The sequence below is a fragment of the Dromaius novaehollandiae genome, chromosome Z, assembly GCF_036370855.1.
Source record: "Dromaius novaehollandiae isolate bDroNov1 chromosome Z, bDroNov1.hap1, whole genome shotgun sequence".
Classification (NCBI taxonomy): Eukaryota; Metazoa; Chordata; class Aves; order Casuariiformes; family Dromaiidae; genus Dromaius; species Dromaius novaehollandiae.
Window position 1 is genome coordinate 64,894,394 of NC_088132.1, and position 22,331 is coordinate 64,916,724.

The 22,331-nt window shown below is 38.0% G+C and overlaps 1 protein-coding gene across 4 annotated transcripts in view; it reads left to right on the top strand.

Moving 5' to 3' along the window:
* Nucleotides 1-21,579, top strand: part of LOC135325112 (neutral amino acid transporter 9-like) — a 53,697-nt gene extending 32,118 nt beyond the window's left edge. For 2 of the 4 annotated variants that reach the window (XM_064502665.1, XM_064502662.1), the window contains 5 exons: nucleotides 178-284; nucleotides 6,975-7,088; nucleotides 8,391-8,539; nucleotides 16,542-16,631; nucleotides 18,302-21,579. In XM_064502665.1, coding sequence (XP_064358735.1) covers nucleotides 178-284; nucleotides 6,975-7,088; nucleotides 8,391-8,539; nucleotides 16,542-16,631; nucleotides 18,302-18,467 — 626 coding nt within the window. In that variant the 3' untranslated portion in view covers nucleotides 18,468-21,579. The remainder of the gene's footprint in view (nucleotides 1-177; nucleotides 285-6,974; nucleotides 7,089-8,390; nucleotides 8,540-16,541; nucleotides 16,632-18,301) is intronic. The other 2 variants (XM_064502663.1, XM_064502664.1) reach the window with 2 other exon arrangements.
* The last annotated feature ends 752 nt before the right edge of the window (nucleotides 21,580-22,331 follow it).

Sequence of the window (22,331 nt, forward strand, 5' to 3'; positions counted from 1 at the left end):
TTGTACTTCGTGATTAAATATCTGGATTGGCTATGCTCAGTGACAAGATATTGTCCCGTTTCAATATGGCAGTTCACGTTTCTGGCACTAGACTCCAACGCTATATATTCTCTGCATTTTGTCATTATTTATTTCACAGAAGTAAATATTAACACTCTTTTTTTTCCTCCCCCTTAGAGTTTAGAATTCGGTTTCCTCAGCTCACAGGAGTTCTGACACTTGCCTTCTTCATCCACAATTGTATCATCACCCTTCTTCAGAATAACAGGAATCAAGAAAACAATGTAAGTAATTTCACAAGACTTTACTGATTCGTATCTAGATTGCCAGGCGACACTAATATTTTCTTGTCTGCTTCTCTTGAAATTGATCCAGGGACTGTAATAGCTTCAGAAAATGTAAATTTCTCTTGTGATCTGATTTAAAAAAGCAGTTATACATACTTTTCACTGGCTGCCAGTGAGTAATAGGTGCATTACATATTTATTCAGATGAAACCCCTGAGTAAGAGGTACAAAATTATTTGTGGTTAGACTGACAGTAAATGGCCAAACTATACACAACAGGCAGGAAGCTTGACAATGTTGTAAGACTCTAGGAAAAGTGACAAATTTTAGAATGAAGAATGGTTGAGTGTTTTGAACATAGGGCTAATTCTAGTTAAGGGTTCTGAACGCTGATTTTGGGGTCTAGATAATGTCTTTTTTCAGAGTTGCTTCAGTAGTTTTCTGCCATAAATCAGGTTGAGGTCAGCAGGGAAACCTGACCCTATTTAGGAAGTCTTTGAAGTTGAAGCCTGGATTGGGAACATCTGTGATACGTAGGCTTTGGACTGCTTCTTTACTCTTTGAAAGTGTTATGTACTGCTTATCTAGATGAAAGTGCATTCCTTCTTAATATCTTCCCATCTTATGATGCAGGCAGGAAGTTTTCTTTTGACCGGTAAAATATGAAATGAAGTAAACATGATACAATGTTAGGGGCTTAGAGTACATTTTCAATCTAATTATCTTGTGTTTTTCCTCCCCTGCTTTGTCCAGCTTCATTAAAATCTTAGTTGGAAATGTAACTATGTTGACAAACAAAGATTTCTGCTATTACCTGTATCGGAAGCTGGTACGGCTGATTCAGAGGTGAATTGCGGATTATGTGCCAATGCAGTGAGATGACATTTTGCTTTACTGATACCCCAAGGTAACTTTCTTGTCCTTGTAAACCAAGACCAGCTGAGAGTGACCCCTTCGGAAAAGAAGTCATGACTTCTCCTCTAGAAAGCTTCTTGCATTTTATGAGCACTTCTGAAAGTAGTTTAGCAACTAAACAGTGGGTTCATGGAGCTCTTGAGAAAGAAAACTTAGTAAATTTCTTCTCAGTGAGTTTTCTTAAGAAAATCTTATGGTGTGGAAAAGGGGCAAGATTTCTCTTTTCTGTTAGTTTTAGCTTTCAAATCCTAAAGGAATAATCTCTCCTGCAATCAGTCCTATATGCAGAGGAGGCCTAAAAGCCTCCGTGTCACTTTCAAGACTTCCTGTGGCTTTTCCCCCTCCACTGACACTGGAGGAAGCAAGCAGAGCTCCAAAGAGCAGCACCTGGAATATTCATTCAACTTCATTTTACTGTGTTAAGGATGAGGAACCTGCTGTCTGCATTGAAGCAGCTTTTCCAAATGTTCTTCCTGGGATTTGAGCTGGATTTCCAGGTCAGTCTTAGCATGCATCCCAAGCCCTGAACAAGACTCACACTGCAGAAAAGTGCTTGAATTGCACAGGAAGGGCATCTTCAAATATGGCAGGAAGGATTTGTAATGGGAAGCCAGATCTGTGCGTAGTTCCTTCAGGAGCTTTATTTGGCTATAGATTCCTTTGCTTAGACAGGGTCACAGTAACTTTTAACATCATTAGACAGTATTCATAATTTCCTTCCTTGCTGTTTGTAGCTGTATAAAAGCCTGTCACCTAGGTCTCCAAACTGTTTTGCAGATGTTAATGAAGCATTGATATTCTTGAAGAACTAATTGTTTTGTGATTATTTCCTTGAGCTGCTGGACCAATTAGGAGTTTTACATTTGTATACAGCTCCCAATCTCTCTGAAAGTCACAGTTTTGAGGATATTTGTTTCATACATATTTACATCAATAAAATGTTTTCATTATATCAATATCTCACAGGGAGTCAGATGGAGAGCCCATTTTTTATGGATAAATATGTTAAAAAGTCACTTCAATCAGAATTCTGTTAAAAGACATAGAACTTGACAAGCTGGAAAAATGCTGTTTTAGTTTGAATGAAACTTGCTGAAACTAGTGGTTGTAAGAACCACTTTGGGGGGAGGGGTAAAAAAGTAAGAAAAACAGTTACATTTCTTTTATGGAATCAGAAATCCAGAACAATAGCAGCTTCCATTCTGTCCACAGAGAGGTATCACTGCTCAAGGTTAAAACATGCATTGGAGGAGGAGTCTTCTGGCTGCTATTCCAGTACAGTGGTGTGGGTGTGAAAGGAGCGATGAGCAAATACTCTAGAATAAGCCAAATATCAGCAGCACAGCCTGGAGAAGCCCTGCGAGTGTAGTTCTTAGTCTGCAGTTCAGTGTTTAGTAGCACTGCTGGTTCAGTAATGTTCTCCCTGTTCCTCTCTCCCACTGCTGTCCCATTGTATTTGTCAATATAAGTGTTTGTGCAACTGCACAGTGCACTAGTTTAGAAACTGGCTGGGTGGCAAATTAACCCAGATAGAAAAAGTGGTATGTGTTTTCACATGATTCATTTCTGTTATCTGGTTCCCTGAGCTGCTGTCCAAATGCTTGTGTAAGCCCAGTGCAGGAATGAGAGGAAGGACTACGAGGGCACTCAGTGCTGTGGCTAGCAGTTGTTTGTGAACCTACTCAAGGGAAAGCCGGGGGTGGGTTGTCCAGGTGGTAACTATAGAAGGCATGGGACTCTACATTCTTTTCTACTTTTTGCAAAATAGAAATACCATTTACTTGGTCTAAATAGAGTGAGCTTCCCTTGATGCTACCCTACCATGAGTTTCTCCTTCCAGCCAAAATAGCGCATAGCGTTGTACATCTTGGTGAACTACTTTTTTTTTATCATCCTGTTAGACATTATCACTTGCTATTAAAACTGGAACAAGCGAAGGCCCTTTGTGCAATATGAACAGAGTCCAGTTGAGATATTACAGGGTTGGCACCTGTCTTTTCAAAAGTGACCAATCTGAAATGAGATAATCAAAAGCTACTTCTTCTAATATGGTAATAATTACTCTGGACTGATACAGGCTCCACCCAGAAGGGACTCTACAGACTAACTTCAGCTGTGCCACTGGGGGGAAAAAAAACAAACTATTATGCCCATGACATGCAACAGGGAAGACAAGGCCTGAAAGTTGCCTGTTCTTTTCAGCATCACACAGGAAATACCTGTAGAGAAGCTGCAGAACTTACACTTTGCTGCTTCCAGTCCTGTGCAACAGGCCTAACCTCTGCCAGGATACTCATCCTTGAGTCATGATATGAAGTTGGGTACTTTTGAAGCTCTCTTCAGGTTAGCTCTACATGATGTATTAGACTCATCCTTTTGTTAGAGCCAATTTCTGCCATTGTTTTGCTGCCGCTGCCAGCCTCAGTCACCCAGTTTTCTGTTCCTCTAGAGGTGCTTAAACACTGTCCTGTGCATCTCACCAGAACAGCCTCTGGTCAGCAGTAACTGTAGCCGTTATATGTCCTCCAAGTTCCATCTCAAAATCTGCCCATTACTTCAGGCATACTTGACAAAGGCTTGGCAGGTGGCAAGCTGTGACCCTTATGAACGGTGACCTTCATATGCACTGCATGTTATCTTTACTTCACTTCCACTCTGATCTCCCCCTTATCCTTGCTTCTTTCAACCTTCTGTTTTATATTTGATTCTTACATTGTAAACTCTTAGGTGCAGGGACAGTAATATTCTATCTATTTAGACAGTTCTTGCCACAGTGATGCCCAATCTGGCTACAAACTTCTTTAAAATAGACAAATGGATTTATCGCTGTGTTATTTTAAAAATTAATCCTTTTATCTCTCTCCATGTACCCTAGGGTTTTATCTGGAATTATACTGTCTAAATAGTATTTGTAGTCAAGGTCTTTAGAGAGTGAACTCAGGTCTCCTAACAGTAATCAGAAGGTGTTCTTGTTAAACACGCACACATGTGCGCGCGTGCACACACACATTTGTACGAAGGTAACTGTCTTAGCAGCTTCTTTCTTATACGGAAAAGGACATTTGCAAGAGAGCTGATGGATGCTTGAGCAAAGATAAATTCAGGTTGAGTTACTGTTACTACTTTTCTTGTTACTTATGGAAATCAAGATCAGGGTGTTCTTTGTATTATGGCAGCTCCTGAGGTCAAATCCATGTTGTTTTATGTGCTGTGAAAATACATAATCAAAATTATCCCTGCATTTACTTTTGTTACAGAGTAAAACAGGTACTCTTAAAAAAAACTGTGCGAGTGTGAACTGGTTAGTGTAATCAGAGGTAATAGCATACCAACTGTCTACCCTTAATCAAGTCTAGTCTAAAGGAAGTGGCATGAATTTCCCTCTCTTTCAGATCACTTTCCCTCATAACTGCAAGTACTTGCCACAGGAAAAATAATTTAATACTTGGTTCTCATGCTTATATGCAGAGCATGTACAATGACAACTGTGAGTTACTGTGCATTTTGCATAAGAAACTGCAGTCTTCATACACAAGGAATATACCTAAACTATCTAATTTAAAGCAAGTGAAAACAGGTTCTGTCAGGTGATGTTCTTCTAGAGGGTCTTAGGTGCATTTTGAAAAGTTGTCCAAGTCCTGTCTTCAAGAGATGAGAGTCCATGTCACTGCAAAATGACCTTACCCTGATTAGTCTCTAATACTTGCCGTTAATGAGAATTACTCATAAATACCTATAAAAATCTAGATGTTTAGATTCATTATTCCTAAAATAGCTTTTTATGCTGGGCCATGGGTGTCTGAAGATGTAGCTGTAATACAAAAAGCTGTACAGATTCTCAGGTCACTGAGGAGACATTCTGAGAATAACTTGAAGAAAATTTTAATGCTTAACTTCTGATGGAGGTTAATAGGCCTTATTCAGTGACCAGCACTAGGACAGCAAAGACTGGAGAAGCACCTGCCAGTTGTATATAACCAGGCAGCAACAGGAAGAGGTTGTAGCTGGAAGGAGACAGCTGCCAGAGGGTATGAGGACTGCCGTGGGACAGTGCATTAACAGCAGACAGTTGTCTGATTAGCAAAATCATTGGTTTGTTGAGGACTGATGGGAAAAGGGCATCAATCTACCACAAATACGCTGGCAAAATGAACAGGAGATCCTAGTTCCCTTACTTAAAAACTTACTTAACTAAAAACTTACTTAAAAACTGGCTTCCTCCTCCTCCTGAACTTTCCTTCTAACATGTAATCTAGCATGTTTATACTTTCCTTGGGGACCACCTGCCCTCAGAAGACCCCAGAGAGGTACAAGATGCGCTGCTTTTATCAAGGAGATAGTGTGAATAAACACTTGGGGAATGGCTTTCTTGCACAGAAGTAAGCAAGCTTTGCCCACCCTCTTGAGCTGGCGGGATTCCATAAAATCCTGGCCTGGAAGCCATATAGTCCCATTACTTTGGTGCTTGTGCCTGAGCTAGTAAGGCTTGCTCCTCAGTCATAGGAAAACAGGGCCATGTATCAAAGGTATTAGCAGTAATCCTTTAAGAAGCTGATTATTAGCAGCAGCTGAGCAAATGGTTTGGTAAAAGGTAATAAATGTCCTGTAGTGTAGTATAAGCTTAAACAGAATCTAGTTAGAGAGACCATTTGTTTCTAGTTATTAACTATTTGGAAAAAAAAAAAAAAAAAAAGCAATGTACTTAATGGGTTATTTTACTGCATCAGTTTCTTTTTTTTTTTTTTTTTTTTCTTTCTGTTAGGTTATTAATGTGTATGTACATTCTGCAATTGCAAAAAGTGCTTGACTAGATTTGGTGCTTATTTCATAATACTAAATGTTGCTCACAAACTAATAATTTTGTGAAGTTAGCATGATAGATACAATATAAATATACTAAAAATTTTCAGAAGTGAACATGGAAGTTAAGCTTTTAAACCCATACTTAGGTATCTATAATACAGTTAAATATGGATTTAGGACCCTAGCTTCAGCATTCATGCCTGAAAATCTTTGACTGTCATTTAGTGCACTTATCTGGGATGTTTATATAAATTCGGTAATAGAGCAGATAGGCAAATTCAGATAGAAGAGTCATTATAAGATACAGTAAGGAAGCTAAAGGACATATTTGTGTACCCATCCCTCTCTGTTTTATTTTGTTTTTTTATTTGTATTTTTATGTAATTTTGTATTAGCTATGTTTTCCATTATCCCAGCATTCCTACAGGTGCCTGTCATATTAGTTTCTGTTTTGGAGACCATGTGTATGTGTAGATCATCCCCTTGGGTTTCAAAGCATCTGGTTAAAAATGTCCTTTGTTGTATCTGTATTTGGGTATGTTGATGTCTTCAATTGCAAAATTTTAGTCCTGACGAGAGATTTATCATATGGCGTCGATGGGCTTTCTGTCTTCGACAGTTGTCTCTGTGTCCCAATCCTCTGAGTAATAATAAGTGAATGTAAGAAAGTAGAGAGTATTTTTTGTTTTAATAGCTTGTGTATGTCTGTGAGTCCGGCAATAACATGCTACATCTATTGACACAACTCTTTCTTGCTGTCTTTTCTGTATGTAGATAGATACATAATATTTGTTTGGCTCCACTTTGGAGTATCTTCTTGCAGCTTTCTGACCTGATCCACGACCAAATTTGAAATTCCTACTCAAGTAAATCTTCTGTTTAACGCAATAGAAGTCTTCTCATGACATTTTTATTTTGTCACTTTTGGTATGTCAGTGCTGGCCAAAGTAAGATTTTATTTCTCCTCAGGTGAGAGACCTCTCTGTTGCTTATTTCCTGGTGGGATTAACATATCTGTATGTTGGCGTGATAATTTTTGCATCTTTTCCTTCCCCACCATTATCCAAAGAATGTATAGAACAGGTAAGCTGTTTTAATGCCATATATTTTCATCCTTGACCTTTTAATAAATATGCATGAAAAAAAAAATTGCTCCTGCTTGCTTCATGACTCCCTCTGGCAGACATGTCTGTTTTTGATTCTGCTCGGTTGCCTAGTGCCTTATGGGCACTACCACAAGTATGTAAGTAATGCTGGTGTTATCTCCTTAGCATTAACGTCTGCTTGCCAGGAGCTCTCTAAAAACAAATGTGAAAGTGAATCAAGAAAGGACTGAAATGAACAATTCAAGCTTTAATTTCTTTAGTTACTTTAATCCTGAAGAGTATTAAGTATTATGGGTATATTGAATGCTGTGTGCAGTGACCAGTCCCAGTCATCACTGGGACTAGTTGCAGGTGCTCAAAAATAGAAACACAGAGTGAATGATAGCTCTTTTAGACAGGAGTCCTCACTGTGAATAGATGTGGAGTCTAACGTTACAGTGGGCCTTGCCAAAGAGGGTCTTTAAATACTAGCACCACACAGGTAACGCTACTGTTAAGGCTATTAAACTCTTATCAGCCTACAGGCAATGCTGATTCCCATGTCCTAAACTTCAAGGACAAAAGTTATCAAAATGTGACTCATTTTATGCAAGGTGTCCCACACGTCTTGCATAATATTTACTTAAAAAGCAGCATTTAAAGGCTTCCTCTGACTGTAGGTCAGTAAGAACCAATACTGTTGTTTAACCATGAAATGATTTTACGAGCAGCTTGAAATAATCTCATTGGGTGAAATCCACAGTTAAATAATAGATGACAAACCTTTAACTTTATTGTCTGTAATTATGCTAAATAGTTATGGAGCTGTGTATATATTTCCATGATATCTAAGTTTTATGTATACTGTTTTTCAGGGATTTCCGCTTATCGAGTATGGTCCGTTCCTCATTTATATATGACCCAATTTTACTAATTAAATAACTTTTTTAATATCTAGAGATGATATGTTGGATAATAGGAGCATATGAGTTTATTTGCCTGAGAAATCAGGTGGCCATTGCACAGCCTTGATTATTGAAGTATGTTCCAAAGAAGACAGTAATTCCATCTTTAATGCCAGCATAAAAATGATAGCTATCCTTTAATATTCAAGAATTAGGTGCTTTTTGGTGGTATAGCAATTGCAAAGGAGAGAGAGAGAACATTATATTTTATGGAGTTGATTTGGGAATTTTAATCGTTTGGTTTTATTCTTCTGTCTTGCACCGAGCTATTAAAAATCAGCCAATACATGCTATCAAGTCACCATTGATAAATGTAACGTTATTCCTGTGTTTAGAATTTTCTAGATAATTTTCCCAGTAACGACATCATGTCATTTGTTGCAAGAATATTCCTGCTATTCCAGATGATGACTGTATACCCACTGTTGGGCTATCTGGCACGAGTTCAGCTATTAGGACAAGTTTTTGGAAATGTTTACCCAAGGTAAGAAGTCTACCCTTGGACAAGACTTTGGCACGCTTACTTAATTGGCCTCCTGTTTGTTTACAGAAATCTGGCTGAGCTCTCAGGGGTTTCCTTTGCAGCATTAGGTACATTTCAAAAGCTAATTTCACAATGTTTGTAGAGTCAAGGAATGAATAGGTGTGTAAAATGAACTCTTGCCTGCAGATCAGGATTGCTGCAGCTTCGCAGAGCAGAATGGGGGGTTCTTTTGTTTTAACTGAATGTTTTTTCAATAACCATATGAATTTTGTCAACATGGTTCCTTTGTGTCATGCATTTATATGGCAGAAGAAAAGCTGTACAGAAAAAAGTCTCTTTGTTCAGTTCAGAAACATTTGATCAAGTAGTCTTTAAATTGTGAAGGGCATGCACATGTGCACTCTGCAGATTAAGGTTTTGGGGTTCAGTATGCTTTTTGGTTGTGCATTACTTGTAATCATCCTTCTGTTTTTAAACAGAGCTAATAGCTACGTGAGTTGTTAGCTGTGTTATCTAGATTGGTGCTCTGTGTATAAAAATAATTTTTCACATGCTAATTTTAGAGGTGGGCTCCACCCTTGCGTTTGAACGCTGTGTGAACTCCAGGGAAGAGCTGATCCGAATCACAATTTTAGTTTGTTTTTTTTTTTAAATAAAACCTAGGATGTTATATATTTGGAGTATTGTCTGACTTCGTCACAGCTGAGAAGTTGGCATTTATCTCTAAGTGAGTTTCTTATTTTATATTGTGAATTACTGTTGATGGAGGGAAGGAAAACAATACCCTAAGAAGAAATGTGTATTTCCTCTGTGGCATCAGCAGAAGCATACAGGTCTGGGAGGAGGTTGTTAAAAATCTCAGGTTTCTTCTGGATCCTGAAATATGTATGCAAAGGTCTAGAAATTGGATGCCTAAAATTAGGCAGCAAAATAAGTGCCTGCTTTTTTTTGATGCTAAATTGTAAGCAATTCAACGTTGAGGAGGTAGTTAGGAACTGCTGCAAGTTACCTTTGGAAACAAGGCCATTGATTTAAATGCTAAACATGGATTTCACAGCCACTGAAAAATAGTCATGTTTTTTATATTCTGTAGATGTGCCTCTTCCCAATCTCCTCCCTCCAGTTACTCGCTGACCAGAATGGTTTTCATTTCCCTCATGCCCTCTCCTAGAGTCTATGCTTCCCACCAGTCTCTGCTCAGGTTATCTCAAGTTTATTGTTCTAAGCTTTCATGCTTTCACCATTGTGATGATACAAATACTTGGTTCTTGTCTCCAGGATGTCCTTGTGGGGTTACTTCACTCACTTTTTTGTTGTCTTAAAGGGAGGTTAAATTGCTCCCAGCCTATGGCTATCTGTGTGTGTGTGTCTCTATCTTTTATCTCAGACCTTTCAAACATGTAGCACAAAACCCACTCAACTGATCCCCGAGCTCCAACTTGTGTATATTTACGGCCAGAAAATGTCAGCCCTTAGTTTTTCAATGCAATAGGGACTAACTGAACACTGGTAGCAAGCACAGGACTTGTTTCTGGGAGGAAGTGCCTGGCTGATTTAAGAACTTTGCTAGTAAAGACGTGCTACCTGATTGTGAAATATCTCTTTTGATGATTTCCTATTTTTCACCAGCAGCCGAAGCTGATGAAGGTCCTTTAGCAGCACTGTATTTATATCGCCTTTGTAGTAAGAATTTCAATATTCTGTATTTTCCTACATTTTCCTACTGCTAGCTAGTCTAGAAAATCCCCTTTGAGAAAAGCAGGACTGTGGCCCCAGGGTCTGTCAGAGAGAGGCTGTGAATGTACTGTTCTGTTCGTCACCTGTCACCAGCTAAATTCTACTACAGGCCATTCTACAGTGCTGGTGGTCCCAGTGCAGGATTCCCATGCTCATGCTTACAGAAGAACTTGTTAGATGTTTTCATACTCATGTGATTTCTCTGCTATTCTATCAGACTGACAGCCAGCAGCTAAGCAGATCTCCCATAGTTCTTGGTGTTTGTGGGGGAACTTTTTGCAGATATAAAGGAGTAGCTCTTACTGACTCAAACTGATGTCTGACTGAGGAGCTTGTTGATCCCTCCTGAAGAACCTACTTGACAATAAGAAGTTCCATGGCTTTTACATATAAGAAAGAGTTCTCCACCAGTAATTGTAGATATTTGGCTTCTTTTATGAAAATCATCAATGTCAAGGGCTAAGGGTTCTCAAGCAATAAGAAGACTGACCTGCAAGACTTAAGCTTTGGCTCTTAGGTGTGTGCTTTGGGTGTGTGTATGGAGGGAGGTGAAAATTTGTCTATAATTAAGGAACAAAGAGGAGGAGGCAGGAGAAGAAAGAGCAGAGCAGAACGTGAGGTTCTATAAGGATTTTAAAAAAATGAAAACACGTTAAAATCTTGTCCTTTCTTATGGCTGGTTCTGGATGTTTACATGATTTTCTGCCTTTTGTTTTTACTCTCTCCCTGTGGAAGTAGGGTACAGGGTTGTCACTGCTGGTGCATCCACCCATCTGTGTATATAGCACATTTGACAATGTGTTGATTTTGTACTGATTGTGCGTTTGAGGATCTCTTTTACTTGGCAACTTGTTTAACCCCACCATGACTCAACTTGCTAAATCACATGTATTTCAACAGTTGCATCCTTCTTATATTAAATTTCCTTTGCAGCTGAAAGAACGCTATAAATTTACCTTCTTTCTATAACTGTCTATTTTTTCCTCTTAAAAAAAATTCTTTTGGACCCAGTCCCAATGGTAAATTTTCATATCTTCATTTTTAAGCTCTGGGTTGCTCCATATGGACACGGCTGCAGGTTTCACATGAACTGGAAGCTCCCTCATATTGAAAGCCAAACTTCTTTCTATGAACAATTGTTTGCAGATGTGGGTACTTGCTGCTGCTATGAATGGAGTTGAGGGATGGCGTTTTAGGTATCAGCCCAAGCAGTTGGACTCTGGATTGATGCATATTAAAGCAGGCTGTTGACTGAACAGCTTGATCACACACGTGTTGCAGGCCTGCCAGATAATTTTTATTTCCAGCAGTGTATTTCCTACTTTATTGCTCAGATCAATTTGGTTCTTTGCTTTAAGTGCATTTGCTTTACTATTTGCTTGTCACTGGATATGATGAAGAGCTATTAGTTTGCTGCTTTGTAGTTAGCCTTGACGATTGGTCTTTCCAAGGGTATTTCTGACAAAAGCAGCATCCTTTTTCATATCCTGGCTTTTGCTGGTAGGCCATGGATTACAACTGGATGGTAATGAGGAACCATCTCTTCAACTTTATAAGAGCCTTTCTTGCCTGAAGACTGGTCCCTAAGTCTTCTGTCCCACACACTTTAGATATTTTACAGCGCTGCTAACAATGCACTAACAGTGCAGCAGTGCTGCAACAAAGCTTTGTTGTGCTTAGCTGTGTTGTAACTTACTTCTCTGTAGTCCTGTGTGACCAGGAAGCTCATTCTTTCCAAGCATCAGAGCTTAGGCAGAAGATGCATATTTTTTCTTCAAATAGAACTGAAACTCCAGCATTTCACCTTGGGGGTCAGCTGAACAGCTACAGTTTTTCTAAAGCAGAGGGGAAATAAGTAGCGTTGTATGTCCTCCAGAGGCAAGTCTGTGATGCCAATTTCAAAAAGCCCAACTGGTCTAAATTCCACCTCTTGACAGAGAATCTACTTTCTCTTATGAGAACAAAATCCACACACACACATACCCCACCCCTCTCCCCCAGAAAGGGGGATTCTCTTTCCTGTTGTGTACCAGTGTCAAACTCTCTGCCTGCCTTAAAAGCATAGACATGTATAGACATGCTGGACACGGTAGTCTTCTGACAGGTATCACCACACAATCTGGTGCTTTTCTGTGCTTCCTGCAAAAGACTTGAGATAAAAGGTAAGTACCTTAATTGCTTCTCTCATTTTGCAAGATGGATGCCAGTGATGATCACAGCATAGAAAGGGACATCCTGGGACAGAATCCAAGGATTGTTTATTTTCTTATTCTCTCTCTGGTGCTGCAAAAGATGGCCAAAATGTCCTATTTTGAGAAATAGCTTTCTTTCTAAAGTATGTTTGCAATGGCATTTAATGGGTGACTTGGGGCCAGAGGCATGTGGTTTATCTGCTCTCTTATGTGATTGTGGGTCTTCTTGGATGTATAGAAAGCTGATTTATTTTTGTTGGCTCTTGGCTACTGTGATATTTGTGTCAGAGAATTCTCTTGATATGCTGTGTATAAAATAGTTTGTACCGATCATTTTTTTAAAATGTTTTTTAACATCTTGTTCTGAAAGGTTAAATAAATTGATGGGAGGAAATCACTTGGCTTTCTTAAAAGATTGTCCTCCCTTCACTCCATGGTAGCCCAGCAGACCTGCCAGTTCTCCTGCAGATGTATTTCTTCTGATGCAGTGAAATAAGTTTCTGCTGTTTGTATGCATGTTTGGTTATTTGTTCTTTACCTAGCTTCATCTTGCATCTTACCTGGTGTGGTTTATAGCCTTTGACTCATGTCACTGGAGTGAGATTTCCAGGAAGAAAATATATTTTTTCATTCAGTAACCTTTCCAAAATTGTCACTTAAATCATCCTGATTTGTTTTTTCCTCGCTTTCCTGTTTCCCTTATTGTTAAATTCTGTGTGTTCAGCCTGTGACTCCATGCTGAGTCTAGCATTTTTAATTTCCTTGCTTCTGACTGGAGAGGGTTTTAAATCAGTTTCTTATTTCTTTCTTTAAATCCCCCCTCCCTAGAGTTTGGTTTCATGGTTTTCGGTATGATTGTCTTTTGAGGATGCTGAAGTTAGTTAAATGTATATGGTCGCTGTCACTTAGTGGCTTAACTGTAGTTACTACTGCCCGAGGAGAGTACTTGATATAGCAAACCCTCCAATGGTCTTTTGGCATGCCAGGTCGTCTTTGGACTCCATCAATCTGAAAGGTTAACCTTGCAAAGAGGAAAATCAGCAAAATTTGAGAAAAGTTAAGTTCTGTTGGGGGGGGGGGGAGTTCTCCCCTCTACTATTGTTTTTGTGGCCTTTTGCAGCAGAGCAAGGACTCCCTTAAATATATAATGATAGAATCTTCATCTTTCCTACTTAGAATATTGAGATTGGGGACAGAGTAGAGAAGATTTTGAGCCATGTGTGCCACATTCAGGTTGTTGTAGATAGGCCTTTTTTGTGACTTACAGCCTCTGTGAGGCAATGCAACCTGTGTCTCAGTGCAGCAACCGTAAGCAGGCTGCTCAGGTGGGCGATCCAGGCCTTGCCTGGGCCACTCAACTCTCTTTGCCACCATTGCCTGTAAGGAGGAAGGTTATAGTGTTGCGTAGAAAAGAGCTATGTGCCAGCAGGTTGGATAGGTAAAAAGGAAGTGAATCTCTCTTAATCTCTTACATCTTCTAAATACTTTTCCCTCTGTAGTTATAATAGACGGAGGTAGTAGGGTTATGCCCAGAAAAAATACTGCTTTCCCGACTGCCCTTCAAGAGCGTGTGGTGACTGTTAAGTGTACTGTAAGCTAGCGTTCAGACTTAAACTGAGCCATTTAGAACCTGTTAAAATGTCAGTAGCTGTAAGTAATGCTTGTCCCTTCTGGAGCACACCTGCATAAAACTCAATCTTATGAAGCCTACTTATTATCAGAAATAATACAGCTACTAATAGTCCTAGATATGGGACTTTTATTTATTCTGTATAGTTTTTTTTTTTCTAAATGCTAATGCCTTTCTCTCCATTGAGAATGAGGCTTGTCCCTGTTTCCTGATGGGGAGATGAACTAAGAATATCTATATAGGTAAAAGAAGAGGTCTGCAGATTGATTGCATAGGCATCCTCTTAGACCATTGTTTATCTTGTCAATAACATGGTTCCAGCTTGGGCCACTATCAAAGTGATAAGAAAAAGATGCAGGGTTATTCTGGGGAGAAATATAGCATAACCTTTTGCCCTGAAACAAATGGATTTATTCCTTTTCAGGCTTTTTGATTTTGGTATTGTTCTTGAGGATGCTCCTTAGCTGTAACAATTAAAACTGCAGAGCAGTACTGTACAAGTAATGGATTGTTTCAGAGACTCCAGCATTTTGAGATGTGTGTTTTCAGTTGAGCCAAAACAGATCCCCCTGCCCTAATTATATCCCAAATCAAGAAGTTTAAAAATGCATCGTTTCACGCACACGCACACACACACGTACGTTTGCTCTTGAACAGCTGTTTTTAAGAAGCTAGAATGGATTTTTTAAAGAGCAACAACTTTGAATTCAAAAATCACATTCTCTGTTTTAAAACATGTCAGAGCAAAATGCTTCAAACTTTTCAGTTTTTGTTCTAAAATATTCTGAACTGATCCAAATTTGCAAAACATTTCTGAATTGTTAAGCCTGTACCCTTTTTCATAATTCTTGCTAGAAAGCAATCTTAGCCAAAAAAGAACGAAAGTAGCGCCATTATCTTCTGTGTTTGTAAACTTTTGGCCTCAGTCATGTTGTATGATAGTAAGATTTGCAATCAGCTCTATGTGTGGGGAGAGAAGTAGTAAATTTTAATTGAAAACTCTTACATTTTTGTGAACAGTTTAGGTAATTGATTTTCCTCTGCAGTATGACAGAAGCAGTAAATACTTGGTCCATCTTTCCCTAACACTTACAGTCTGAATCTTGGAATTTTACTAGGTTTATGATATCTGATCATGTTTTTGTTGAAATTTCAGTTGCTGTATTCGCAATGCTTTCTTCAGTCCCTGAGGTCTACCTCTTCTTGAATCACAATTAAAATGCTCTGTGCAAAATTAAGGATGCTGTTATATCTGTCTTTTGGAAATGTACTTTTAAGAACAGGCATTAAAAGTAGTCTATATCTTAAAATTTTCCTTTGTGTTTGAAGTAACTCCATTCCCTTAACTTTATTGAGACAACTTTGTATCTCTCATCTTTCTTCCTACCTTGCAAATTGACACCCCGGCTTTCAGCTAAGGAAGTTGTCACTCTTGGCACTTCAAATGTAATCCACTTGAAAGCTTGTTAGTTGGTGACATCCTCCATAACACAGATACTTTCTGTAGTTAAGAAAAAAAATAGTGTCAGCTTACAGTTTGTGTTTATTTTAAGAAATCAAGTTATCCAGAAGAATAAACAAAAACTGTAAGTATATGTACGTTTTCTGAGTGTGAATTATTTTCTCCTTTCACAGAAACAGCTGAATGGCCAAAATATCTCAGTTTTCTGTTATATTTCCTGACTTTACTTTATGTTAAGATAAATCATTTTATATTCTCTAAAGAAAAGTGATATTCTCCTGAGTCTGAGCTCTGTGCATAATCACTACACTGAGTTAGTCTTATGCATTTAAAGCTGCTTGTGGAGAACAAAATCCCTCCAGTTTTTTCATCCTTAATGCAAAAAGGAAAGCAGCAGGAAATTATTTATAAAAACATAATCAACAGAAGATCTAGTATAAATAGTATGTAGGTCATGCATTAAATTAGGTCCAACATCCTAAATGTTTGTCCTCTTATCAAAATACTTTAGGGGCCAAATATTAACTTTTTTATTATTATTCTGTCATGTTTTCCACTCAGTGATGTATCCTTTCTTTTCTTCTGGTTTCCATTAGTTCACTTTGGCCAACTTGGATCATTTTCTGGAACAAGCTATTTCTTTCTTTTCTTATACAGTATTGTTTCTTTGGTATTTGAATATCCATATGAAATACTTGAGTGCTGAGTACCACATATGGTGTTTTCAGAAGAATTGCCAAATTACACATACTTGCTCCTTAAGAATACTTTGAGTCCAAACAGTAGATATTTAGAGTTTGGCACTCAGAATATTCAGTAGATGTTATGTTTGCTGTGAAATTAATTAGCTTTAATAGAACAAGTCATGCAAATGGCAATGTCATCCATGTACCAGTTAAATGTTAATGTATATGAAGGATGATGGTCTTATTTTGTAATAATAGAGCATAGATTTTAACACTGTTTCCTAACCTCCCTTAGTGTTTTCCATGTGCTGGTCCTGAACATAGCAATTGTAGGAGCTGGAGTAGCAATGGCAAGGTTTTATCCAAATATAGGAGGTATCATAAGGTAAGTGTTGCTTGCACATTGAATTTACCTGTGGTGCTACTACATATTTACCTCTTTATGTTGAAAAGAAACTGTAAGAGATTGAGTAATTGTATCTTTATATTTAAGTTGTATCTTTATATTTAAGTTGTATCTTTATATTTAAGTTGTATCTTTATATTTAAGTTGTATCTTTATATTTAAGTTGTAAATAATGATATAAAATACAAATGATCAGCTCTTTTAAAGCTCTGACAAAAAACTATCTGTAATTGTGGTTTTGTATCTGAGGTGTTTGGGATGATTCCCCAAGTTTCACTGAAGCCTCATCTGAGGATCTTATAATTATCCAGGCTAAATAATATTGTGTCAGTATAAAAGTTGTCCAGTTACCATGTAGTTTCTTTCAGTTTTTCTTTTAAGGCCATTTGAAGTTGATTTGAAAGTCCATGATAAAAATCCAAGCAAGCAAAGAACTCCAAAGGGAAAGCTGACATAAAAATTGCCTTCTAAAAGATGTCTTAAATTTACCATGTTTATAAACACCTAGGTTTTCTATAATTGAGACTATTAGAGGAAATTATCTAATCATTTTCATTTTCTACGTTTGACGCCACTATGTATGTAATCATTTTAATTTACTGCTAGTTTGTATCTTTCCTACAATAACCAGGAGAGGGAGGTATTTAAAAATATAGAAATCTGCAATTATAAAACCACAGTGAAAGGCATGGATCCGACCAGTGTAGCAAACTAATTTACTTTTGCTCAATAGCTGATCTTTGAGTTTTTTCTCCATTTCTTCTTTTTGTTGTTGTTCTTATTTCAGTGAAAACTTTCATATTCCATTAATAGAGAGGGTTCAGTTATTAATTGCAAATAAATAATATGCAATATTCTTTTTGCAAATTCTTTTTGCAAATTCTTTTTGCAAATTCTTTTTGCAAAATGATCCTGACCTCTGCTAATTTATTCATTCTGCATCATAAGCAAACATTCTGAACAGTGAGTTTTCAACTGATAAACTGTCTATATACAACCTAACTTACATATTTGCCTTTTCTGTTATGTGGTTGGCTACTTGCTACTATAACAAGTGGTGCTAGTTAATAATGCACATGTGGCTGCAGTATAGCTTAGTAGGTGGAAACTCACAGTAGGGAAAATAATGAGAAGGTTTTGGTAAGCAAGGGAGTGGTAATAAGAGCAGTTGAATGTTTCAGTAGCTGTGGTTGATCACATTACCAGGAGGGGCACGTTGATGGGTTTTTTTTTTTTCTTTTCCCCCAAATCTGGAGAATGGTTTCTTAGGAGTCCTGACAGTAAAGGATGCTTAACAAAGGATGCACTGTCCAGTCTTTTTGTGTTGTGTGTTGACAGATTTCCCAAAAGAAAGTAAAAACGTAAAGGTAGGGAGTCAGTCCATCCCCAGAAACATCTGGAAATGTGACTGAAACATCAGAGGAATATCAGAGTGTAGCTACTCCGGGAGGTGGGGGAGAGAGTTAAATGTCAGTGAAGGAGGTGGAGGACAGCAAAGAACAGAAATCAGTGTTGAGTGACTGCAGATAGTCATTGTTCAGTCAAACTGTTCGTTGGTTTGAAGGAGGGGAAAAAAGCAACAAGAAATAAAAGTTAATATGAAGTGTTCTTTTTTCTTTTTCTTTTCTTTTCCTCCCCTCCTTCCCCAGATACTCTGGAGCAACATGTGGTCTGGCCTTTGTATTTGTGTATCCATCCCTCATCTACGTGATCTCCCTGCATCGTGCTGGGCAGCTGACGTGGCCAGCATTGATCATTCACATCTTTATAATCCTCCTTGGACTGGCTAATCTGGTTGCACAATTCCTATTGTGAAAACTCCCCCTTCTCTCTGTGGCTGTCACAAGTGGCACTGTGACATTTGGCAACAGCCTTGAGCAACACTATCACACACGAGAACTGAACAGTCCTCAACATGAACTTCCTGAGAAAAGCTGCGCCTTTGAAACGAATTCAGATCACATCTTTTAGGCATTTGAAAGGAAACCTGCTTACTCCTCTATAAACTTGATTTTGTGAGAAGTGAAATAGTTCAAATTTGAGTGGGGTAGTTGCATTGTTTTTGTTGAACATACATCAAGGATTAATTAAGCCCAAATATTTTAATTTCCTACAGCCCACATCTCAAAACACTCAGCTTTCAGCCTTAGGCTGCAGAACTCCTCTTTCTTCTAAAAGAAGTGTTCTTACCCTTTATTAACAAACACACTATCAGTATTATTCAGCGACTATTTGAAATGCTTTTTGTTGCAGTTGTTTTCCTGTTTTGTTTGGAAAATGAAAAAATGGTTGTATATATTTTTTAGGTTAATTTATAGTCATATGGATCAAAATGCACTCTTAATTTTGAATATGATATTAATTTTTGGCAACATTTTTCCTCTAGGAAATTCCAAGTAAGAGAAACAATAAATTGATGTCTCAGTGTTTTGTTCAGAACCAAAATGTACACAAGTTATTTGTGAGCTTACAATGAAAAAAAATCAGGAGGGTAAAAAAAAATTTAAAACCAGACAGTAGCTCGATTAAAATTAGAATTCCGGGCTTAACCTCACCTCAGCTCTGTTAACTGGGCTATTTTGCACTGTGAGGTTGTCTTGCCAGGAGTTGAGTGTGCTTTTATGGGTGTATATATTGGATGCAATGTCCATCATAGGCTTTCTTCCTCCCCTGTACAGTCTTAATCTAGTGATCAGTGATCTCTCACTGTGCTCTTCAGCTACATTAGTCTAAACATTTTGGGCCTGAAGAGAGAGAGAGAGCATAGACAAAGCTAGAACACTTGAAAAATTGTGGACTAAATCAAATAATTTAAGTTTTAGATAATAAGATTAACAGAAGCTGGAGGAATCTGGAAAAGGCTTTGTTTTTTTTAACTTCTTGTTTACTAACTAAGAGGGTGTACGTGTGTGTGTGTGTGCGCGCACGCACGTACTTTCCTTCACCTGCCGCCTGGGAGTCTGAGTCTTAACCCAGAATGATCATTAATTAGGTTGCCAGGTAGTAGTGGAATCTCATCTTTTAAGATGAGAGGGAGAGCAAAAACTCTTCTGTACAGGTTTTCAGTCTATTAAAAATAGTCAGCAAATGTAAAATAATTGAAAGAGGACTCTAAGCAACACTAAACTCCAGAATGAGCAGAAGAGGAAAAAAGTTGGAGTGATCCAATGTTTGTGAAGTGGAAGTAGATTTGGGAAAGCAAATTAAATGGCAGGGTAAGAATTTTTATTTTTATCTAAAAGACAGCGAAAAGCATAACCTAGACAATTTACTATGTTTCTCTGGGAAATGACATGAATTTTTGTAGTAATTTTGTAGACCTGTTTGTGTTTGAGTTAGGATCCTCAAACTGTGCAGATGCTGGCTTTCTTAAATGTTCCTTGATTTGTATGAAATACAAGAGCAAACAGATCTGGAATAATATCTGCAGAATAGAATAATTATTTCAGATTCTCTTTTTTGTCTTGCGATTTTAAAATCAGAACTGGAGAATACCCCCACCATCTGTTCTGTGTTAGAGATACACATTTGCCCCCATCCTTGTCATTTTCCCTGTGTACTCTTATCTTCCGCTGCTTGGTTTCCTTATTCTCTAAGGCGTATCTATCCCCCCTTTTCACTGCCTCAGAATGAGTGCAATGCTGAACCGCTAGCACTGGCCTACACATCAGCTCAGGGACTGGGTCTGACCTTTCCCAGAAAATTTGAGTTAAGCTTCTTATTTGAATGTCTGGGTAGTCATCACTGCACGCAACATGATGGCTTCATTCCTTCAACATTCTCAATAGTGTATTTCATAAATTACCCCCTCTGTATTTTGTTTTTCTTTTCCAAAAACCTTCCCTGTTCTGAGAAATTTGGATCAGTCCACAGCTGTAATGTTGCTAAATCTCAGCAGCTGTTTGATATAGAAGAGTAATTGAACACCAACCTAAAAGGGCAAAAGTTGCAGGATTTCAAGCATCATTGGTCTGACTCACATTAAGCTAAGCTGGAGTTCTTTATGCTTGCTTATTACAAGTCCAGTGCTTAATTTAGGTACAAACTCTGATGTATGCAGGTACTTCAGTTCGATGCCATTCTATATTTCATCTGGATTTGATCCCATGAGCATCTGTGCTATTGAAGTTGATAGTGAAATGCCTGTTGATTTCAGTGGAGTTAAATTTTGGTAGGATCTAGTAGTTCAACAGAAATTCCCAAATAAGAACAAAGTTCATGGTGAGGTGTCTTAATTGCATCTTCTGTTTTTCTCTTTTCCAGCTGTACAATGTACAATGATATTCAGTTAATATTTAGAAGCAAAGTACTGTGTACATTTTTATAAGCCCATGTTAGATCTGGGTTACAAAGATACTTTTTTTTGTTGTTGCACCGTTTATTTATACAGTCCTTTCTAACAGTTTTGATTTGAATTATAAACTGATAAGTATTAAAGTGATAGCAAATATTTCATTACATTGTCATCACCTGAAGTACATATACTTATATCGAAGTATTTTTTGTCATTTTACTACATGCAGTTGGGATATTCACAAGTGCCAAAAGTGGGTTATGAGTGTGTAAGTAGAGCAAAGTTTTCTCTGCTTTCTCTTTTGTCAGCAATCATAACAAATTAAAAAGTCATGTTTTAAAATTTAATGGCAGCTTAAATGCCAGCTTAAAAGTTAGACCAGAAGTAAATTGCAGTGTCTCCTTTCATGATAGCACAAAATGTAGTTCTGCACAAACATACATGCTTCATCCCATTTGCCTATGCAGCTTCCAGTGATGGTCTGCTAATTCCAGTTCCTTATATTCTCTGTTCCAGCAAATCATCATGTAATTTATAGCAGAAAAAAATAATACATTGACCCAATGGTATATTGTGCAATGTCATTATCTTTTTTTTTATAGAGGAAAAATAAATTCTTCTGGAAATACTGTATTCTGTCTTTACATTTGAGTTTTGCTCGAGTAAACTAAGAGGTGAAAAACTGTCAGCTCTGTAAGGTGCCATGCCTTGAGTAAGATTCCGTATTTTCCTTTATAAGGTTACCAGGCTCTTTGTTTGGAAGCAGCCCCACCTCTTTGCACTCTGAAAATCCAGCCCTCCGTATTGTGTGGTAACTCTGTGATGCAAACCGAAGTTTCCAGATCTTAGGATACATAAGGAATTAACCCAGCATGACCTTTATACATTGCTGAAGCATCAGTAGCTGGGGAAACTCCCAGGAAGCTCCAAGAGCAGTTACTGACATATCTGTGCAGGAAAGTGTGGGTGATTACCTGTGGCCTAAGCACCTGATTTAAGAGATTAGTTTTTCAGTGAGAGCTTTATGTTGATCAGAAATGGTCTTTCTGTCTAAGGACACAGATGACTGGGCTTCTGTGTCAGCCTTCTGCCATTGCAGTATCTCAGCTCTTAGCAAGGGTGAGAGAACAAATTACCTTTTCCACGTTCTAGCTTGTAGTAGCCTCACTGCTTACTGTGATGACCTAAAATCATCTGTTCCAGTTTCTTAATATTGTTGTGGTCCAGATTTGTCCTTTCAGCTTTGAGCAGGCTTCAAAATCTCTTTGTTTATTAATTGTTTCCCCTTGCTTTTGTCAGTCACCCACAGATGCATCTGATCCTACAAATTCATTTTTCCTGCTGTATCTGGGTTAATGTGTGCCTGGGTGCCAGTTAATGTATTT